Source organism: Chionomys nivalis, chromosome 3 (assembly GCF_950005125.1).
Source record: "Chionomys nivalis chromosome 3, mChiNiv1.1, whole genome shotgun sequence".
Taxonomy (NCBI): Eukaryota; Metazoa; Chordata; class Mammalia; order Rodentia; family Cricetidae; genus Chionomys; species Chionomys nivalis.
This window is the reverse complement of record NC_080088.1, coordinates 59,145,378-59,168,824: the sequence shown is the minus strand read 5'-3', so window position 1 is coordinate 59,168,824 and position 23,447 is coordinate 59,145,378. Positions and strand designations below refer to the sequence as shown.

General features: G+C 50.0%; 1 protein-coding gene across 1 annotated transcript in view; it reads right to left on the bottom strand.

Moving 5' to 3' along the window:
- Positions 1–213: 213 nt before the first annotated feature.
- Pdia5 (protein disulfide isomerase family A member 5) overlaps positions 214–23,447 on the bottom strand; it is a 93,159-nt gene continuing 69,925 nt past the window's right edge. Inside the window, exons 12-17 of the mRNA XM_057765191.1 lie at positions 15,906–15,976; positions 15,227–15,387; positions 10,997–11,127; positions 6,651–6,721; positions 687–821; positions 214–433 (exon numbers count right to left, since the gene is read on the bottom strand). Of these exons, the coding sequence (XP_057621174.1) occupies positions 353–433; positions 687–821; positions 6,651–6,721; positions 10,997–11,127; positions 15,227–15,387; positions 15,906–15,976 (650 nt within the window). The 3' untranslated portion in view covers positions 214–352. The remainder of the gene's footprint in view (positions 434–686; positions 822–6,650; positions 6,722–10,996; positions 11,128–15,226; positions 15,388–15,905; positions 15,977–23,447) is intronic.

Sequence of the window (23,447 nt, the reverse complement as noted above, 5' to 3'; positions counted from 1 at the left end):
CATTTATGGAGCAGGCCACCACCAGTGCCTTGTGGTCTCTCTGCTTGCTCTCTAGTGATTGAAGGACTGGGACCCCAGATCCTCGCCACCCTCCAGGACCTTTCTGCAGGTGGTGCTAGATGGATCTGGCCTCTCAGGGAGGGCAGAGAACAGGTCTCACATGATCCTGTTTGTACAGTCCGTGAAAAATAAAGCTCTACCACTGAATAAATGGTTTAATTTTATTTCAAAATTGTACAAAAGGCCATAAGTGGCTATAAAAAACTTTGTCTTCAGAGCACATGGAAATTCAGAAAGAACAAAATAGGCATCGTTCACAGTGTAAAGGAAGGGCTCTCTCGGAGGAGGAGGGTTACAGTTCCTCCCTTCTCTTCTCTAGTCTCTTGAGGTCTCCCTCCCTGAGGGTTCGGATGAAGCTAGTGAATCCCAATTCCTGCAGGGTAGGAAAGGAGAGAAAAAAAGACAGACTTAAACTCCTGAGCGATGCGCACCCTCCCGCCCCCCTCTACCCCCACCAACTCCTGGGCAGATCCACCAGGAGGCACTGTTGGCTGTGACATAACCCACAGGTTCCCAGCAGGGTGAAGATGTGTCCCATACTGTAAGCATGGAGTGATGGCTGGGGCTCCTGTCCACCTCCCTTCCCCGCCCTCTGCAGTGGCTACTTCCGAGGCCACTTCACTCACCGTGCGATCACTTTCGTACTTTTCTACAAGTTTCCCGTAGTGGTAGTAGTGGAAAGTGGGGTAGGCCTTCACGGCCTCCTGCTGACACAGGTCCTGATTCCCGTCCTTGACACAGTCCACGGCAGCACAGGCGATCTAAGGGGTGAGGTGGGGAGGGTCAGCGGGGACGTCGCCAGTCGCCATGTCTGCCAGGGGCAGCGCTGGACTGAGAAGACACCGTTGCAGCCCAGTTCTCTAGGGGTAAATCTTCTTGCTGGCACATTAAGACTAATGGAAAGTAACTAGCTACTTGGTGCCTCAATTTCCTCGGATAATGACCAAACTGAAGTCATCAGATGTCACAAAGACCGAGAAGATTCAAATGAGGCCTGCCAGCACACGACCAGTGGTTAGCAAGTGTCGACCCCACACCCATACACTGCCCCTGCCAGGAGCCTGGGTAGGACATGGGATAAGGAACATTCTCACCTCTGTGTGATCTGAGCTATCATGGGGGTGGCCCAGTATGCCAATGGACTAAAGGCACTCTGCACCATTCACCATCCAAGCCAGGTCCTAAGGATGCAGAATGCCAAGGAAGTGCATCCCGGAACTGTTATGGAGTTGGGTCTCACTATGGGAATTGGGTTGTGGTAAGAAAGTTCTTTAAGGGGACTCTGGCCTCTTCCTGTCTACCGTAGCAAGCTGCATATGCTGGCATCTTTTCCTTTCAAAGTAAGAGAGTATAAAATAGAAGTTGTGTGCATGTTGGGTGGGACGGAGTTTATTTTGCTGAAAGCCACACATTGGAGAAGGAGGAGACAGAATCAGCTAGAGGCAATACACAAAGCAACATCCCTGGAAAGCTGGAATGGCAGGCTTGGATGGCAAGCGAGTCTTCATCTTATGTGCCAAGCCTGTTCCAGATGCTGGGTGTGTGTGTGTGTGTGTGTGTGATCAGATGTACACAGGTGACCTTGACAAAGTCTAGCAACCGAGCACCTGCTATGTAACAAACGAGATCATTTTAGAGCCTGCTGTCTGTTCTGCTGACATCTCTGAGACGGTTCAAAGACTGTTGAAGAACCACGGTTCACAGTTCTTCCTGCTGGCTCATCACACCAGGCAGGGGCCTCTTTCCATGGAAAACAGCTCTGCAGGCCACAGCGGTCATGGCCACTGGTCACTGACTATGTGCCTAGGCAAGTGGCTACTGCCCCCTGCGTTGACACTAAAGTAATCAGGAGGGTACAGTCCCGCTCCCCTGCCTCTAGAGCACCACCCCGTGCTCCCTTACCTCAGGCTTCCCTTTGCATCGTCAGCCTGATTGTTTCAGACAACAAGACTTTTGCAGAGAAGTTTGCAAACTCACTGAACACAATCCATAGCTGGCTCTCAGGCCCGTTCTATTTGGCCCACATAGAACTTAAAAAGAAAATAAATTTGAATTAGCTGCCAATGTGGAAGGAGCCAGAAGATTTAATATAAAAATTTGGCTTCGAGCTCCTCTATAAACATCAAAAGATTTGACGGTACTTGCCCTGTGTTCCCACAGGCAGCAACTGGCTGAGCGGGCGAGCATCTGTCTCCTTCTGGGAGGTTAACCCTACCCTTCACCAGCACCCACAAGGAGCTCAATTCGCTTAGGCCAGCATCTGACCACAGTGGGTTCCTGAGAACCCTGGTCGTTTTCTAAATTGTGTTCTGAATTATTTAGAAACAAGAGGCAGATGCTCCTGTGGTCACTCAAGTGCAGGGTGTTCTTCTCCAGGACAAGCACGTCCGGCTCCACACGGCCAGCAGCACAGGGCCTGCAGCAGCCAGCCCTAGGCCAGGGGCCACCGCTTCTCTGCTCAGGGTTTGAGGAACACTGCTCCTGGCCGCTGCACTCCCTCCATCCACTTTAAATTATGAATTCAATTTGTATACATGCCCTGGAGCTGTTGGAGATGTAGTGTATGGTTTTATAAATCTGCTAAATTAAAAATGTATACTTGTGAATCCTTCACATAGCTGTCAGCCATGAACTTGGAATGTGGCTTTTAGCTACGAAGGGGAATCCATGCTCAGTGTCTACAGGAGACAAGTGTGGCTGGCATTCTTCAAAAAGACCCTGTTCTCAGCGTTCCCATCTCACCTTTCTCAACTCCTGTCCCATCAGAACCTAGTTGTGATCTCCACTGGTCACCTGCATTCAACGCACCTGCAGCCTCTAACCTTGTTCTCCTGTAGCTGCCATGGATTCCTGGGTTCTGTGTCTGTGTCCTGAAGGATCCCCAGCCAAGGACTTGTCCTGGTACCTAAAGTCTGACCTGACAGCTCCACCAAGCCCTCAACTTGCAGAACTAAGGGTAACAATGGGCAAGGGGTCAAGGACAGTACCCTGGCTTCAAGGACCTTTGAGTGGGACAACTCTGTGGCTCAGGTCCTAGGAGGTCTCCCAAGGGACAGAGATGCAGCTACCCACAGTCACCTGCCCATGTCATCCCTCGTGTGGCTTCTTCCCCTTTCATATCACGTTCTCAACCATCTGTGGTACTTCCTGAGATCTCCTCCCAAATACACACCCTCACAGGAGTCCCACCCAGCACAGGGCCTGCTTCCAGGAAACACCGACTGGCAGTGTTTGTGTTCAGATTCTGATGAGGCTCCTTCCCAGCAAAGGAGCTTGTTTTGGGGCTCTCATTTGATCCCTCGTGAACTCTAGACTCCATACCAGTAAAATGAGGACTGCAGTAAAACCTAATCCATCAAGCTTCTGCGAGGACCACAGGACTCCTTGCTGATCAGGGGATAAAAGCCTCCATCAATCTCATTAGCATTCTGCCATTTAGTCAAAATCCACGGGTCTAAAGCAGCAAGACTTTTGGGAGTGCTAGAACGAATGAGGCTCCTGGACTAAAGAGTTTTTACTGGGCCGGGCTGTGGTGGCGCACACCTTTAATCCCAGCACTCGGGAGGCAGAGGCAGGCGGATCTCTGTGAGTTTGAGTCCAGCCTGGTCTACAAGAGCTAGTTCCAGGACAGGAACCAAAAAGCTACGGATAAACCCTGTCTCGAAAATCCAAAAAAAAAAAAAAAAAAAAGTTTTTACTCCAGATGGACAGGAGTGCTCGCTAGTGTCCAGGTCAGAGAGATGACGTGTGCCAGTCAGAGCTGGGCACCAGCAGCCTTGTGACCTCCCTTAGAATGACCTTCACACTTTCACCGGCCCTAGCCCCATGCCCAAGGTGGGCATACTTTAAAGCACAGTGAGAGGTGAGCCCCTCCTAGCCATTTCAGCAGTCCCTAGCCTCTGCTCTGGTCCACCTGCCTTCCACCCTGGATCCCTGTCCTCTGGGCCATTCAAAAACACCATCTATTCCAACACTCACGGTCTGTAGCCCTTCTCTACCAGCGTGTCAACTGATAAGGTCCCCAACTAAGCTCCTGGGAGGGGATTTAGGCTCCCTGGCTAAAACATGAGCTGCCTCACACAGCTTTATTGATTCAGTAAAATAAATCTCTGCAGGAGCTAATATTGACTTTGGCTATGAAAATGGAAGTGAAAACCCAACTGCATATTGATTGGGGAAGGAACGGAGACTGGCTGTTGGGTGGGAAGCAAAATACAATTCCAGCTGAGAGGTGGCAGCAAGGGTGTGAGGGAGAAGAGGGAGTCAGGAGACCCAGCTCTGGCTAGCAATAGCCCGTAGGGCATCCTTGTGCAAAGGACATAGCTCCTTTCTAGGCTACAGTCCCTCGAAAATAAAAGCAAATGGGATGAGCCAATGGTCCTCAAACACCAGTGTATGGCCGGCGTAAGGGTCAGCTTGTGTAAGTTACCAATTTCTGGAAGCATGCTCCAGAGCCTTCCATCTGATGGTTAAAGTATGGCACCCTGTTCTGGGCACAGAATGGGCACCACTCATCTTAGTTCCCAGACCACACGCCGACTCTGGGAGCTGTTATTATTACTGCTGAGTATGCTAGAAACCTCAGGTGAGTCAGCTTCTCAGACAGACAGACAGACGGAGATGTGGAATGAAGGAGGTTGGAAGGAGGGGCAGAGGGAGTGGGGTGAGGCTGTGAGCCCAGAAAAGGGCTAGCCTCTGTCAGATGATGAAGCAAAGATGATCAGAACTGAGGAGAGCTGCAGGAAACGGGGCCTGTACACCAGAGTGAACGGGGAGGAGAGAGGCCGGCTTCTAGGTGGACTGTGTGGACCTGGCAGGCCTAGCTTCAGAAGGCTCTCACAGTGGTCTATGGAAAAACAGATGTCATGGCAACGTGGGCCATGCTGCAAGACTTTTCTGGTCACCTTGGTCCCTTAGCAGACCTCACCCAACCCTGCCCACCACACCGTATTACCAGAAGAGCAAGTCCAAGCTCCGGGAATCAGAGAGGGCTCAGAATCCCTTCGAGGATCTCCTAGAGCATACAGACACCTGGGCAGCCTCAAGGTAGGGAGGCCACCGACTTTACTCATTCTCCAATTCGCCTAGAGCCCTCAGTATTCTAGCACAGGGGGATGGACTTGGAGCAACAATGAACATGACTTGGAGTGACTTCTTATTCCGGTGTTGAGGTAGGCAGTCATGCTATGGTGGACATCACTGGAGCTTCCAGTGCAGAAGCAACCACCAGGTTAAGTGATATGCAAAAAAATAAAGAAAAGAAAAAAGGGGTGTGATCCTTATACTCCCTCCTGGAAGAATAAGGGGGACCTCAAGGACATAGACAGGGTTTATGGGTAACAGTCAGACTTTGAATACAGGGAAGGGTCTCAAAGTCTAAGGAGGAATCTTGTGCTCCAGGACCTCACTGCCCAGACATGTGCCTGCTCTCGGCCTGTCTTCCTAGACTGTTCCCACCACCCTTTCTCTGTTGCTCCATCAGGGTGCACCGAGGTGTCCTAGCACCTGTATCTGCCTCTATCATCCTGGAGGGACCTGCAGGCCTACCTTCCATTTGCCTTTGGTCAAACCCTCACCATCCCCAGGACAGTGAGCTGTCTGTTCACCTGTGCTGCATTACCTGCTCTTCTGGATCAGCCAATTTATTGTGGGAAATCTGCTTAGCTTGTGCCTGGATTTTACACAGGAATAGGGAGCCGTCATAGGAGCACCATGACTCCGGATCCAGCGTGTGTGTGTGTGTGTGTGTGTGTGTGTGTGTGTGTGTGTAAGACCCCATATAAACCCAGTGAGGCCTGGTGTGACCGAGTCTAAGGGCTGGGAACCATCTTTGCAATCATCTCTACCAGACCCCAGATCAATAAGGTGATAAGAGACTTCAGGGGGTGGGGATATAGTTCAGTGGTAGATTGCTTGCCTAGCAAGAGGTCGGCCTTCAACCCTGCCCCCAATAAACAACAAAAACCTAAGAGAAAGGAACTTGAGGACGGGAGGTTGAGAGGATTTCCTGAATTCTGGGGTCCATCCCTGCTTCAAGGGCCACATACCCACCCTCACCAGTGGTGGCTCTGCTCCCTGCTGCAGGAAGAGGCCTGGCACTCACTCCTTAATCCACTCTACAGCTCCAGTTTGTTAATTTTATGCTCCATCAGCTGGTGGCTGCAGGAGCCTTTAGCTCAGGCAGGACGAGGATCTTCTGGCATGGTCTGGTTCTCCCCCACTGCAGCCTCCTCCATTTGACTTTTGTGGGGTTCTTATTTGTATTTTTAATTATCTAAGTAACGCATGACTACGATCCTACTGTAAAAATGTTTGAGCACTAAAGAAAAATGAACACATGGCTCCTTTTACACCCCCTCCTCCACAGAAGGGCTGTTAGGCTTCAGTTTATACCTCCAGTTGGTTTTGCAGCAGAAATCCATTCTGGCTGCCTGGCAGAGAGAAAGAATGCCCTGCTTCTGAGAATGACCCTGCTCACAGGTCTGGGCAGAACTGCACACAAGGTCGGGGAATGTAATCAGAAGAGAAGAAGATGTAGGAATCAGTGCAAGGCAAACTGGGGATGGAATGAGGGAGGGGGTTATCCTTACCTTGCGGTCATCTTTGAAGGCATCAGCCGTGGCAGTGAAGTGTGGGATGACCTTCTTACAGTGTGGGCACCCTGGGCGAGAAGGGACAGAGTGTCACATATGTCTGAAGATGGCAGAGCTGGGGCCACTCTGGAACTCTGGATAGTCCCTTCCCGGAGCCCCACATCCTGCTCTCCCTGTCAGGGTTCATTTGTTAACCTTGACATTCAAATGTCTCCTATATCTTGTCTGTGGGCATGGGGCTTTGAAAGGAGTCAATGCCATTGAGTCTGGGGACACTCCTGCCCTGGAATTCTTCACCTGCCACCTGGCCTAAAGGGAGGTCTGCAGAGGCTGCCCTGGAGACCACCGGAGCTGGAGCCACAGTGCAGAGGGACTTGGAGAGGACCACGCGTGCTCAGGACTGAAGTCTACCAAGCTGCTCTCTTGCCCTAACTATTATGGCGGGTCACCTCTCCTGAGGAAGTGGTACTAGAAAGATGGGGTCAGAGGCAGCAACTCTGCCCAGGTTTCCAAGGTTCCTGCGTTGCTGATAGCTTCCTCCCCTTCAACGCCCTCTGCCCCTTTCTATAATCTTTTTTTTATTTTATATTTATTTATTATACAATATTCTGTCTGTGTGTATGCCTGAAGGCCAGAAGAGGGCGCCAGACCTCTTTACAGATGGTTGTGAGCCACCATGTGGTTGCTGGGAATTGAACTCAGGACCTTTGGAAGAGCAGGCAATGCTCTTAACCACTGAGCCATCTCTCCAGCCCCCCTTTCTATAATCTTAATCTTGAAGGAAACAGTGGACGCACTCGAGTGAGGTGGGAGGAAGAAGAGCTACTGCGTTATCAGCACCCAGTCTTCGCCCCAGGGAAGAGGACCTGAGTGGAGCAAGGGCTGTGGCATTCCACTTATGGTTGTTCCTTGCCTATGCATCACTTTGAGCCCGCCTGCTGGAGAGTACTACAGGAACTTATCTGTGAGCCATTTTTTGCTCTGGTCACGGAAGCTGGGGAAGCCACAGGCCACACTGGGTGAACGGATAAGAACCCAAACCTGCCCTTTCTCGCATTCATTTGGCAGATATGAGTGAACAGAACTGCCATGGATAGACAGCTTGACCCTGACTGTGGCATAATCAATTCTGATGAAAACCAGTGGGAGGGGCCACAGGCCTGCTGGGAGACCTGGGTCCAGCATCAGCTTCCTGACAAAGGCCTGTGCATCCCATTTTGGGAGGTAGACAGGGCTGACTCTGTGGGAACGAAAATGGCTCTGCTCTTCTGCTTTCTCCTCTTTGAGAATGAGATAATAGTGACTGGCATTTCAAAGGGTTTTGTAAAACTAAATTAAGGCTAAGCTACAAATTTAATCTGAATTTAGCATTTGAGTTGGTTCCTGAGATGGGTGGGACCACCCATATGGTCAGACTTGGGGAGCAGCCAGCTGGCCCCAGAAGAGAGGAGGGATGAGGGGGAGGGACTCAGGGATTTCCCAACATCTGATGCAGGAACAGAAGAGAGACCAGGGATGGCAATGGGTTAATTCGGAATAAATGAGCTCATGTGGCAGCTAACGGACAGATGATTTCTCAACCACCTAAAACGGCAATTCTCAGTAACACCATTAATTTGGCCTAACAGAGACACAGAGTCAAATTCATGAAAATGTCATAGTACAGAGGAGTGATGTTACATAATTTCAAAACATTTAAAGAGCACAGTCTATTGGTAGACTCATCTCGTGGGCAGCCACAGGCCCTGTGAAGGGCCTGGGCCTACTAATAGCACGCTTACAGGGTGGGCTGAAAATAATCTACCCCAGGTCTCACAATCCGGTTTCATTATTAATTTTCCCTTTTTAACCTCCACTTATTGAAAGCATAAAAGCCAACTGTCAGCCTAGCGCGAGTTCCTACGCCATCGATTTTAAAATATCGAGGCCTCAGATGCATGGCTTCTCGCATCTCATTTTCTCATTAGCTAAAGGGTGCACGGCAGATGACTAACTGGTGGGGTGGCTGGGCCAGAAAGTGCACGGGATGTTTCTGAGAGGTAGAGGGGGACCAGGGTGTGCCATGGCTTCTTCAGATTTGGGGGAGAGAAAGAAGCATCACTTCTACAATCCTGAAATGGAGGACAGAGGCAAAGCCAGGGGACTAGAGAATGAGCTGAGTTGGTCCAGGAAGGGCAGATCCCATGAGCAGATCATGCAGGATGGAGTGGGTATAAAGAGAGGCGGGGAGTAAAGAGAGGCCTGGGGAGGCAGATCTGGGGGAGGACATTCGCAGGGAGGCCGGATGGGATAGGCCAGCCTTTTTACTTGAAAATTTTATCTGGTACTTGACATTTCTGCAGTATTTAGAGTCTTTATATATAAATGTGTGTGTGTGTGTGTGAGTGTGTAGCTTACGAGTAAGTGTATTACCATCACAATGCACAGAAAGACAGACTTCTTTGTCCTTAAGATTCCACACAGCTCCCCCTCCCCACAATGTAGCTCCCAGGAGTACTGGGGCAAGATCCAAAGACAGGAAACTAGTAGAAGATGGGAGCTCTAAGGACTAAGACCTTCATCGGCAGTGGAATCATTCCACGGCCACGCTGTGGCCTTGAACTGGCATGGAAGAATGCTCTCAGAGAAGGCTGGGAACCCCTGAGGCCTGGCAGGGATAAGGCTCCTTCCCCTATATCCCGGGTACAGTTTGGAGAAGGGAGGCAGACGAGTCTCAACTGGCAAGCATGGGAGGATCCCTGGAGACACAGAAACCTCTAGTAGCCAATAAGAACTTTGGGTCTCCCGGAGGGTCCCTCAGTGAGGAACGAGAAGTGGCCTGGGCTGAACAGAGGGGGCATTTCTAGGGAAGCACTGTGTCTAGTCTAGGTGAAGTTTACTTGGTGACTGGTCACTGAGCTGACTGTCGTCTACTGGCTGCTCACAGCGTTTACTTTGTGGCTGGTCACTGAACTGACTGTCGTCTACTGGCTGCTCACAGAGATCACTCTTGATGAACTGTGCCTGTGGCAGAGATAGAGCTGCCTGGGCTGCAGGAAGGGCCTGCCATGAACTTGCCACAAAGCCTAGAGCAAGTCACAAAAATCCCGGGTCTCGGCCCTCCAACCTCTTCTGCTCTGAAGGAGCAGGCAAGGTCTCCGAGGAACTCAGTGAGGGCCTTTGAGAGCAAACCAGAGAAGAGGACAAGGCTGAAGGGGAGGGAGGCTGCCCGGTGTGCTGGCTGCCGGAGGGATGGGGTCTCTCAGACAGTGACAGTGTCAATAAGAGCCATTGCAGGCTTCTGACACTGAACAGTGGGGACGGGAGCAGAGCAAACAGGAGGGCCTGCCACAACCGAGTGGGTTTACGACTAGACGGAGTGCCTGGCTTCCCTGTAGACAGAGACTTTTATTATCCTCACTCCATTAAGCTGAGCTGTGACCTGAGGGGGAGAGAGAAGGGCAGGAGAAGAGTGGGACACGCTAAGACGCTTTCCCTCTAAGTGTCAGTTAACAGCTTCAAAACGGGAATGCACGAGAACCCGAGGTCACAAACACCCCTGTTAGCAGACATGTCACTCCCTCAACTTGTACTCTGATTAAAATGAGAATCATGGGGCTTGCAGGTGAATCTGCCTTCCCTGTACTACGGTGTCAGACTCAAGAATAGATCAATGCCTTTACAAAAGGTCAGTGGGAGTCCTAAGGCTTTGAAGACAAGATCAGTACCAGGAGAAAGAACAGGAGCAGAGGAGAAGGGCGGGGTGGGGGGGAGGAATTGAGTTCCTGTGTGTGGTGTGTGTGGTGTGTGTGCAGTGGGAGGGGGCGCAAATAGGGGAGTACAGGCAGCATGGAAAAACCCAAAGACTGGGGCTGGAGAGATGGCTCAGAGAGCACCGGCTACTCTTCCAGAGTACCTGGGTTCAATTCCCAGCACCCACATGGCAGCTCACTGTTATTTCAGCTCTGGGGACCCTATGTCCTCACACAGACACACATGTAAGCAAAACACCAATGCACAAAAAATAAAAAAATATTTTTTAAAAAAAAAAAAAACCAAGGAAAAATGGAAAAATCCAGAGACTTTAGGAGACCTAGGAAGCTGGCTCCCACTGCAAACAGAGTCTGTAAACCTGAGCAGAGAAAGACCACCATAATGAGGCCAAAACTCTCATGGGGGCTGACAGAAGGAAGCAATGAAGCCTCCACGCCTTCCCAGCCTTTGTTGAGACTGGGAATCCTGCCTCAGGCACACACGGTTTCAGGGCTGGCCAGGAGCTGCACTGGTATCTGGGGTAGGGACCCTTTCTGATGTGATAGCGCCAAGCCCTCTCACCTCCCTCCTCACGAACACAAGCTACTCACAAGGCGCGTAGAACATGACCAGGGTGTGCTTCTTCTTTTTCAGGGTATCCCGGAAGTTATCCCCCATCAGATGTAACACACTTGTCTGTTGCTCTTCCCATGTGGGCTCTGGAGGTGGGGGAGCCTCAGGGCTGCGGAAGTTGGGGGGAAGGGCAGGCATGAGGAACGGCTGACAGACAGGTGCAAACCCCACCCCACGCCCAGCCACTGTGGAACACAAACGAACAAACAACTTTGCATTTCTTCTGAGATTTCATCTTAAAACGTTGGCTTCAACACCAACAAATGTGCACCATCCACAAAGAGGTGGGAGACCTGGGTCCATCTGAACCAGGCACCCTCCAGGTGTTGGTCACCAATCCTACGGAAGACACAGAACCTCCTCCACCTGGCTTTCTGGCTCCTTCTATCATCTTCTTTGAAGTGTTTGTTCTGGCAGAGGGAGAGCCAGCCAAGCAGTGAGGGAGGCCAGGGCTCCAGTCCAGATTACTTGCAGGACCTGTGACTTTATGGAATGTGACCAAACCTGAGTCTCCATTTGCTTTTGTTACATGGGACAGTGGTACCCGGGGTAGAAGCGACACAGGGAGTGTATGTGACGCTCCTGCTCGGCCCAGTCTAGAGAAGCTAGAAGTGCTAATAAACCGCAGGCACTGGATACATGTTAACCGACTTCTGGTTTCTTCTTGCCCACTGGTCCCCCATCCCATCCTGCCTCACACCAGAATAAAGCCTGCTGTAGCTCAGATCTGAATGTCCTGTCCCACAAAAGCCATTGTGTTTTCAGAGTGGCACTGTCAGGAGGTAGCGGAAACCAAGGTGGGATGTCGTGGGAGGTCTCTTTAAGATCACTACCAAGTAACCATAAAATGGCACTAACCAAACTGAGGCAAAACAAACTTTTCTCTTTGAAGTCAATCATCTCAGGTATTAGGTACAGTAAGGGAAAGCTGATTAATGCTGAGTCTGATTTGTTTATTTATTTTAGAGACATCTTGTCATGCGGCTGGCCTAGAACTTGTAATTTTCTGGATTTAGCACTCTGAGTGCTGGGGTAACAGACAAATGTCAACACATCCAGCTCCCAGGTCTTTCAGAAGCCTCTGCCAGCCTTGCTTCCCCTCTCTGCAACCCCGTGTCTCTTGGCAAGGAAGGCTATGCCAAACAGCCATACATTCCCCCTCCTGCTACACTTCCACAACCCTGTACCGCCAACCTAGGATTCAGTTCAGAGAACCATGGGGTCTCTCTGACCTGTCACTTTCCACAAACCTAATAGCGCTTCCTAACTTCACTGTCCCATGTCTCCCACAGCTTTCTCTTCCTCCAGTTCTACTCCAAGCCTCTGCAATTCTCACCAGACCTTATGTGAGGATCTTCAGTGGCTTCTGTGGCTGTGATAATCATGAACTTTCTCTCTCATCTGAGCCTGCTTCCAGCCGGATGCCTCACTGTAACCTCAAACCCACTTAGACTTTTTTTCATGCATAAAGAAAAGGGAAGGGTTGGGTCTTGTCACCAGCACAGGGGTGCCTTGACAGCATGGAGAATCTGGGGGAGGCAGAGGGACTGGGGAGAAAAATAACATGTGGCCACATGGTTGACAGCACCAACTTGTCTTTTCTGCTTGCCCGCTCCCTGAACGATGTTTCGCTGGCTGTATACTGGTGGACACATCTCAGCAACCCGGGGCTTGGCCACCTGTACTCCCAGCAGGGTAAGTACCATGCACCTTTCCCGGCGCTGTCTTCTTGCCCTGCTTCTGAATGAGACCTCCACCTTCCATCCCAGACTCATCTGCTGTCCAACACCAGAACACTCTCTTCTAAATGCCTCAAAGAGCTATTGCTTGTCTCTGGTGGTGATCCTAACCTCTCTGTACTTAAATGTCTTCTCGATGAAACAGGAATAAAAATCCTGGCCTCGGTAGGATTTGTGGATGAAGAGAGGCACAGTTAAACAGGGTTGGGATTTGGTTCAGGAGCAGAACCCTTCCCTACCAGGTGTGGACATGAGTTTACTGCCTTCCTAGTGAGACTGAGATCGCAGGCGGGATAAGCCCCCTGCTTCAGAAACCAGAATCCTCGAGAGTGGAGGCATGGCTACTCAGGCTCCTTTTGGGGAACAGAGAAAAATGGGAGCAGCTGAGGGTGGAACTTGGCCACTTCCTTTTCTCTTGCAAGAGGCATCTCCGGGGCCTCATACCATCTGCAGTCCTAGTCCATACATGTGGGTTTCTCCAAACGCCATGACAGGGAGACCCACTCACGGCCACTGTGTCCACACTCAGGAATATGAGTTTCAGAATCTGCACGTCTTTGCACACACTTGCCACACCTGGTGTGTACTGGACGGACATCCAGGTTCGAGGAGCGATGCTGTAAGGAAAGGACCCCAATCCAGCTACAGCCATTCTGCCTGTTTTCCTTGTTGCTCTGGGACTTCAGAGTCTTGCCTCACACACGGGCATCATTACCTCAGATATCAGAGACCTCTACGAAGGCCAGAATATGGCTTCTTTCACTTTCATTTCCCTCCTGTTGCTGAAATGAGGACACAGCCTCAAATATTAAAATTGTGTATGGTCACTGGTGTGCAGCAGCAGTAGGCAGGGCCAGGCTGTGGCCTTGCATGGCTGGAGGCTTCTCCAGGCTGGGGCATCAGTGTCACAGGCCAACATCCTCCACTCACAGAGGGGAATACTGATAACTGAGGCTCAAATTCCTCTGGGTCTTTGGGTCAGCAATGGCAGAGCCTCTCAAGCTCTCTGTATTTGCAAGTAGATTGGGCTAAGTTGCGTCCTGCAGATTCACACGTGGAAGTCCTTATGCCCCAGTACCCCAGATGGTAACTGGATCTGGAGGTACTAAGTTGAAGTCACTACAACGGGTCCTTCATACAGTGGGACTGGTGGTCTTGTATGTGGAGGTGAGGTCACAGTGCCACACACAGAAGGAAAGAATAGGTGAAGACAGGCAGAAGATGGCCACTACCATGATGAGTTTTGTCAATTTGTCACAACCTAGAATCACCTGGGAAGAGTCTCAACAAGGGACAGTCTATCATGGCCTGTGGGCATGTCTGTGGGATTGTCCTGACCACTCTGTGGATGTGAGAAGATCCATGTCAGCACTCTCCCTTGGTGTTGGGCCCTAGACTGTACAAAGCAGAGGAAGTGAGGCATGCCTGAATTCCTGTCTATGTTCTCTACTGTGAGTGAGATATATCCCGATGCTTCAAGATCTTACCTTGACCTTCCTACAGTGAGGGACTAGAATGATAAGCTAAACAAACTCTTTCTCCTGCAAAGTTGCTCTTGTTTTGAGATATTTTATCACAGTAGCAGATACTTAGAGCCCAGGAAAGGCCTCCAGATAACCAACCCCACCAACATCTTGAATAGCCACTTCTAGCTTCCAGAAAGCTAAAAAAACAATAAACCTCTGGCATTATGTCAACTAGATGCTCACACTTTGTTATGGGAGTCTAGAAAACTAACACACAGCCTGGGGGCTCTGAGAAATCTTTGTCCGGAATCCTGACTTCTAGAAGCCAGCACTGAGGGGCATTCCAAGACATCCAGCTGACTACCAATAAACCTTGGGCAAAATGAGTTCAGTTCTGTGATGACAAGCAGGTGTACCCTTCCTGTATTCACAGATGATGAACTCTGGGCCAGCGAAGGCAAACACTCACTGAAGTGGATGGAACCATCTAGAATGGTGACTGTTGCCTTTGGACTGGCACAGCACGGTGACTTTAGATTGAGGGAGTCAAATCTCTTGGCTCCTTGGGCCCCAATTCAAGAATGGTGCTTCTTAAAGTTCACTTCTGTGGTGATTTGAATGAAAACAGCCCCCACAGGCTCACAGGGAGTGGCGTTATTTGATAGGATTAGGACCTGTGGCCTTGTTGGAGGAAGTGTGTCATTGGGGGTGGGCTTTAGGTTTCAGATGCTCAAGTCAGTCCCAGTGTCTCCTCTCTTCCTGCTGATCCAGATGCAGAACTCGCAGCTACCTCTCCAGCACCATGTCTGCCTGCACGGTGTCATGTTCCCCACCATGATGATAACGGACTAAACCTCTGAAACTGCAAGCCAGCCTCAATTAAATGTTTTCCTTTAGGGTCATGGTGTCTCTTCACAGCTAAGACAACTTCTCTTCCTCGAGGCCATCTCCAGGGGCTGGCAGTTAGTTAACTAGGTCACACTATCAAAGCCCAAACACTTACTTCTCCATCCACTCAATAAACTTCTTCTTTGTTCTGAGTGCGGGTACAGCCTGCTCCTCGCCATTCTTGAAATACTTCAGTGTAGGGAAAGCGGAGATGTGAAATCTTCCTGCCAGGCCCTCGTTGACGGTGGCATCGACAGCTGCAAGGACACCAGAGCTCTGGGATGGGGGAAAGGCCAACCATGCATTACAGCCTCAGAAGTGGTGCTGCTGGAAAGAGGAGCCCAGGGGCCGGCCCGACCCTCCCCCAGGCCTGGCCAAAATCTAATGGTGCCTGGATCTCTGTGCCTGCATTAACCACAGGGAACAATTAAACCCTGGCACATCCCTCTCCTTTTAGTGATGGGCTAAGATGAGGATTCTGAGTCTGCCTCACCAACTATGCTGGGCAGAATAGGGCCTTCTCCCAACAGTCAAGGTCCCAGAGAACAGAGGGAAATAGGCAGAGGTCCCCCCTAGTTAGCTACAGGAACATGGTCTCATAGGCTGTCTGCCCTGTTCTGTACCTGGGAGGGGCCCCATCTCCCTGAATAGAATATATTTACTAGGAGACATGGAGGCACTGTAGGCGTCCAGGGACAGGGAGAGCCACTTTGGGGCTTATAGAAAATCACAATGACTCTAGGAGTCAGTGACTCTTCAGAGGGAACGGCGAGGACTCGGGAAAGGAAGCTTACATCGGCATCTGCATGGAGGACTTCAGCGGCACTCTCAAACTCTGGCTTCATTTTCTTGCAGTGTCCACACCCTGTGGAGAGAGCGCAAGGAGGGTATTTTTGTGGCGTGGAGACCCTGGTGTCCCCATGCTGCTCCTTGCCCCCACCCCAATCAAGACTGGTTAGCATCGCTCCAGGAATCTGGGCATTGAGAGAAACAATGAATGCTGTGTAAACAACCATCTAAACGTCACATGCACTGCATATCCAGTCCCCGGGAGCTGGCCCTGGGGTAGGGCTGCTGCATGTCCGTTATGTGAGTCCTGCAAGGCAGGAACTGACCCGGTCACTATTTTATACGTTGAGAAACTGAAGCACTAAGACGGTGGTGGATGGCTGCCTAAGAATGACCAGACAAGCACAGCCAGACGTGTGCTACAGCCCCCAGCAATCCGGCGGGAGCCCTGCTGAGATGGCACAGACCTCCTGGTATTGTGTTGCAATTGCTAATCATCTTCTCTGGACTGCAGTGTGGGAATAAGAAGTCACAGAAGCAAAAACATCGGTAATGTTAAGTTTTGAATCCGACAGGAGAAAGCACAGGCACAGGACCTATGTATGTCCAAACTAATGGTGTTCCTTGGTATAGAACCTGCTCTGCTCTTGCCTTATAAGCATATGATGTCATGAAGAACAGAATTTGATACATTACAAAGCAAACAGGGGCCAGTGAGAGGGCTCAGTGGGGAAAGACACTGCCACCAGCACTGATGACTTCAGTTGGATCCCTGGGCGCCACGTGGGAGCAGGAGAGAACCAACCTCTATAAGCTTTCCTTTGATCTCTAGTACACTCATAAGCATACACACATGCATGCAATACACAAATAAATAAATGCAAAAAAGTTAAAGGCATTAAAAAAAAACCACTACCACCACCACCTCACCACCACCACCAACAACAAAACTCAGTCACTTTGTGGGTATCATTAGGGGATAAGAGAACTCTTCCATTTTCATTGAAAGAGAGGATTCTGGTTTTGGATGCTAAAGAGGCTGAGAGGTATGGAGGGCTCAACAGCTGCAGGATGCTCTCAAAGGGAGCCCAGTTGCATGGGAACCTGACAGAAACGAGGCTCGGAACCTGATGAGAAATGACAGCCTTCTTAGGGGTGTGCTAATTGTGATGGATTCTGGCTGTTAGGAAAAATAAAGACAAAAAGAAAGGAAGACAGAAAGTCACTATTATCAGGAGACCTCCCACATCTTCCCTTCCCGGAAGCCACCTGAGCACCTCAACTGACTTTCCTACCTCCATGGCAGTCTTGCCTAGGGTAGGGTGTCTGCGTCCTCCACAGCACCAGAGAGCCCAGCTCCAGGAGGCACAGTGACAGAAGACCCTCTCCATCCTACTCTTGTCTGCTTCAACCCACCGTCACCCTGTCCCTCGGGAGGGACAAGTGGCTGCAGGGTGGCCATTCCGCTTCCTGATAGAATCCTAGCTAAGCTCCAGGCTCCTCTGCAGAGCACTGGGGACAGGACTCCATGCAGGAAAGTGATGCTGATGGAGTCCAGCTCAGGTAGTAGCTGCCACTGGTGCCAATGTGCTGGCTCTTCCCAGATGGCCTTCTGGCAGAGATATCACAAAGCTGGAGGATCGAAAGTACCCAACCAACAGGCAAAAAGAGGAAATAAGGACCCTGTGACTTCCGGTTAGGTGGCTTGCCCTCCTGCTGGGTTAAACCAACAGGGAAGAGAAAGGTTTCAGGCATCAGGCTCTTCCTGGCTGGAGACAGAGAGGAGCATGGCCTGCGATACAGTTTAGTGTTCACAGGATGCTTTGAGGAAATGGACCAGAGGAAGGGAATCCCTATGGCTCCTTCCTCTATGCTGTGTGTTCAACTGCACATTGCTGGACTCTAGCCTCGGGAGTTCGACTCCTCCAAGGCAGGACCTGGGGATGTTCTACACCGTGCCTCCACACGAAGCAAAGTGACCATCATTTATTTAATTGATACAGTAAGTAGTTACTGGACAGCAACAAGAAGAAAAGGCCTAGTTAATCTGAGGAGAACGGGAGTGACCAGGGGCTTGCGAAGATCATCGGAGGGCACGTATGAATGGACGCGTACCAAATAAATAAGCGACAGGGACGCAAGAACCCGAACTCCAGAGGAAGGACAGTCTCAGAACAGATATCCCCAGGCCCCACTCAGTAGGGCAGAGTTCTGCTGCAAGGCAAGGAAGACCACTGGCCCAGAAATTGTCCTCAAAGGTTCCTCTGCGACATTGAGTTCTGGTCCCCAGGGCTGCTTCTTGACAGGGTAGGGGTCATCTGACTCTACTGAGCCCCATCAACTGCAGAAGTGTCAAAGTCATTCTTATTTTGAATTATAAAAACATACTTTGCAGAAATAAACATTTTAGCATCATTATAAACCATCCATCTTTTTTTTTTCTTTCTAAGAATTAGGTTTAGGGGTTATGGTGTGTGAAGATTGGTTGGTTCCTTTTCACACACAAACATCTGTGCCTTCGGATTACAAGCAGATCCCCAAGAATGACCACAAAAGCTGCTCTGACAGAGCACAGCTGAAGCACGTGGAGTGGGCAGTGCTATTTTCCTGTCCCTGCTCCTTCCCCAGGTAGACACGTGCAGCCTACCATCAGCTGGGGACTCCAAGCTAGCCTCTCTTCCTGGATAGCTGTCTCAGCGTAGGAGACAGGAGAGGCGGCCTCAAAGGTTGAGTCTTGGGTGCTAACAACTCTACACTAAGTTCTTCTTCCTCATGATGCATCGACTCCCAAATTCACGAATAACTTCTAATGGATCCCGGGTCCCGCCAACTTGTGTCCTAGACTAACCGGTTAGGAGGGTGAAGTGGTCCCTTTCCCATAAGAGGTGGGTGGAGCAATGTGGGGGGCCCTACAGATGTCTGGACTCAGGTCACCTTCCATTCTACAAGATACATTAGGAGCAGAAGAGGATACTCTGTGGGAAGTTCCACTGACTTAGTGTGAAATAGACTGTGATTTAAAAGCATTTGCTTGAACTAAAAAGAGAGGAAGAGCTCCTTTGAGGTTTATGGTCGGTCAGAATGGAGAAGTTCCACAGTGCTTACAGGAACCTCGCAGGGCTACCTCCAGCCGCATCCCTCTTATGCTCTGCTTGAAGCTCACCCCATTCTCCCGCTTGAGGCCAACCTCCTCTCAATAGACAGAATGAATTCACGCTGTACAAGAAATCTTGGAGAAAAGTGAGCCCAGAGACACTCCTGCTGTTGGGGGCTGGGCCTCTCACCCCAGAATCCAGCCCGGCCTAGAGAGAAGGCAGGGAGTGACAGCCGCAGAGCCCTGAAACAAGCTGGCTCAGAAGAAGGTCCCCCGACACTCTGTCCCCTGAATGTGATGTGGGTGGCACCGCCGGTAGGGCCTGGACAGTGGGATTGCAACTGAGGTCGGTGGATGGAAAACGAGAAAGCCTACAAATAAAAAATTACAGCTTCTTTCTCAATGGCCTAGCTAGTGCGGCAGGATCCTTGAGGGTGAGGGAATTCACCTTGAACTACCTTCATGCCGTTATCAGGTTTCTGTCCTTTGATGCCACTGCCCCGCTGGGGTAGAAAATGGGCTCTATACCACCTGCCAGCTTCTATCAACAGAGGGCCAGAGGCGGGCTCAGAGGCTGAGAACTGGCTCACTGGGCAGAGGGGCTGTGATCAGCCACAGTGTCTGTGCTGGGCATGAAGATGGCTAAAAACCTCCAGATTCTTCTGCTCATGTGCACGGCTCTCTCCTGTACTCCCGGCCTCGTCTCTTAGGGCTGAGGAAGGAGGAGTTTGTTTTCTGTACACAACCATTTAAATCAATCCTAGCAGCCCCACGAGACAAATGACAGAGATCAGAGGGTCCATTTTACTGTCGGAGCTTGTGGCTCTAGCAGATGAAATGTAAGTCCTCGTGGGGTCTTATCTTCATCTTAGCCCCGCCCTGATGGATAAGCACCCCTCCAGGCCACCCTTGTGGTCCCCCCTGGCTTGGGCCCCACTTTGAGTCTTTCCAGCTCCATCGATGGAGCTGTTCTTCTTCCAGTCATAAAATGCTTCTTATTCAGATATTCCCACGGCATTTAATTTTCGGTTGCCTTGTAACAGATCAGTGCTATCTCCTGATATTTATGAGCAGCCAGGGTCTCTTTTCAGAATATAAATCATATCACATCCCCCTTGCTTTAAACTTTCCAAGGGCTTTCTGCCACAGGTGGTAGACTGAAATCTAAGTTCCTTATTATCACCGCCAGCCAATGCCATTTGGCTCCCTCCTGCCGGGCAGCCTCGGCTCAGCTCACTTCCTCCCTTCCTCACTTCCTTCCTTCATGATGCAGCCTCTTCCCCATCCCGTCAAGCTTACGTCTCCCTCAGGATCCCTGAATGTGCTCCTGCCTCACCTCAAATACAACACCCCTACCCCATCCCAGTTTATGGGTAACCCCTTCTTCTTGAATTCCGATCTTACCTGCTTCAACCCTCCAACCCAAAGAGGCCTCGCCCTATTGCTCTCCCTTCTGACAGTTGGCATCCTCCCCTAATTTTATTCAATGTGCCCCGAGCCGGGTGTTTATCTGGGTCCTGTCTCCTCAGCTGACAGTCGGGTCATACAGCAGGAGCTCATCTGTCTATTTGACTGACTCTGATGTCAAGCAGCATGCTTTCCTCACTGTTCAGGTTTATACCTATGGACCAAAGTGCCATAGCTGGGATAAGTGTCCCTCAAAGATGAAGATCCCAGTCTGTGGCACTGTTAGGAAGTTGGAAAACCTTGAAGACGTGGGGTCTTGCAGGAGGAAGTTAGAAGCTAGATCTCTGGCACTGTGCCCTCAAAAGTGACAATGGACTACAGCCCGTTCTTCTTCCTCTGTTTCCCAGGTAACCATGAGGAAAGTCGCCTCCTCCACTACACATTCCAGCCACCATGTTCTGCCCCACCACAGCCTAAAAGTAATGGGGCCAACGGATCATGGACAGAAACTTCTGAACCATGAGCCAACATACAGAGCTCCTCAATTTTTAAGTTGACTATCCAGGTATTTTGGCACAATGATAGACAACTAATACAAAAGGCTTAACCAGATGGAACGTTTTATCGACAGGGGCACAAATTGTTGCTAACGTGACTAAAGGCCCTTTCTTTGCAAAGTTTGTGGTCAAGGTACTCACTGAGCACACACATTCTCTCCCTTCTACCAGAGGACACTTTCCCTGCCCTTCCCAGTCTTGGCAACTGTCTGGAGAGATTACCAGTCTTCTAGGTGCTGGTCTAGCGTATCTCGAAGCCACGGCAGCGCTCACTACAAATCATTAAGATTTTCCATTCTAGCATCTTTCCTTCGGTTTTTCGAAAGAGATGTCAAGGCTAGGCGCTGAACTTCTTCAGACAGAGTTTATGATGAGAGGTCCATGCAGGCCCAGACAAAGGGAAAGGTCTGGCTGAGCAATGTCTTCCTCCTGAACAGCATCTACTGGGAGGAGCTGGGGTGGTACATAGCGTCTGTGCTGCCCCAAGGCCCAGCCTCCTGTGCCTTGCCTTCTGGGTGTCCCTGGCTATGTGAGCTGCAGGACAGTCAGGAGCATTACATGTGGGGAGCAGGGCTCTGGCCTGCTGCATTAGTGTCCACACTGTAATTTGACAGGCCGTTAAGTTTTAAGACCAAACCACTTCCTTGTCAGTTTTTTTTTTTTTTTAAATCGTGGGTGTTAAGCGCGTTAGCTGCTAACTCTGTGATCCACGGAGTTCTGATGCAAACACCTCTATCCCAATCTCCCCTGGTTCCAGGGATGTTGGCCTCCTGTCACCCCAAAGCCCTCAGACTCCTTTGGATTATACTGACCTCACCTCTACTGACAACTGTGTTATAAACTAGCCACATGCTTTCCTGGATGCTGAAAGCAGAATTCTCTGGGAGGTCAAATTCATCTGCAAAACCCTCGGTAGCTCAGTTCAGAGGGCGTCCTACTAATAGCTGATGTCTGGGTACCGTCAAGGGTCAGAACTGACCTGCTGACCCCTTGGGAATGACTCACACCCTGATCTACCCGTCTATTCATCACAGCCCTTCATCCCGCAGAGGTCTCCCTATCTTTTATGTTATTGTAAAATGCGGATAACAAGCTTTTAAAATTTTATTTGCAGGTTTCAATCCTGAGGAAATAATCTGACATGTGGATAAATATTTATGCATGGAAGCGTTCTCGGCAGTGTGACTTATAATGGGAAATTCAGTAAACAACTCAAAGTCTCAACATTATGTCACTGGTTAAGCAATTTGTAGTTCCATTATATGATAGAACATCATGGGGCCAGAAAAAGCAGGCACACAAAGGTGTTTTTAGTAACAAAAGAAAACATCAAGAAGACAATGTACAGGAAAACAATTGATAGGTTTAAAAAAGTGGAGGTAAAGTCCTTTCACTAAGCCAAAAATAAAATAAAATAAGAAGTTTAGAAGATAATGAAATGAAAAACAAACATTACAAGAAAGACGAGACAGTGTTGCCATGTTCTGGGGTGGAGCTCCTAAGCAAAACACAAGCCAATGATGGGAAAGGCTGGCTCGCAGAATGGCTCAGTGCTGAGGTGCAGCTTCCGTGACCACCTAGGTTAATTTCAATCCCGACTGCACCGGTTTGGCCGTATGACCTTGGGCAAGTTCACTGGCCTGTAGGTGCCCTCTTTGCTTTTTATAAAACTGGAATAATGACACAGGATTTGTGGTAAAGGTGAAACGAATACACGTCTAGAATTAACACCCGACCGTAGCAATTACTCAGTAAAGACTACAGTGTGGCTACAAAAACAAAGCTTTGTACAAGGAGATGCACCCACAAAGTTAAAGCAAGCTACAGACTAAGAGAGAGCATCAGGGATATAGGAGGAGACACCTGGACAGCTAAAGACCAATACCCATAATGACAGAGCTCTGGGTAAAAGGAAAATGACAGCCCAGGGAGAAGCGAGCAAAGAGTGTGGTCAGGTGGCTTTCGTGGATCAAACTTGAAAGGCTGGAAAACTGGTGTGGCTCTTCAGTGCCCTCCCCAAAAGCTCATGTGTCCAGTTGGTGGTGGTGTTGGGAGGTGAAGACACTTCCGGAGGGAAGGAAGGTCAATGGAGGTCACTGTTCCCTTTAAGGGTACAGTCCCTTCCTTTCTCTGACCGCCTTGGCCTCTTCCACCATGGGCACCCTGCCATGATGATCTGCTTTGGCAAAGGCCCAAAGGCGACAGGGCCAAGTGACCATGGAGCATCACTACTGAAACCGTGAGCCAAAAATAAGTCTCCCCTCATTTTCACCTGGCTTTTCTTGGGAGCGTTTCCAGCGATGGAAAGCTGGCTAACAAGGCAGGTCACTGCCCCCAAAGGATGTTTTGTTTCTTCAGTGTTAAGAAAGCTGCAGGCAAGGAAAAGCTGACAGTGTGTGTATGTATCTGTTCCCTCTGCAGCAATGACCTCAATTTGTAACAGGAAACCACCTAAGGGATGGAAGATTTCTTTTGGGTCATGGTTTTCA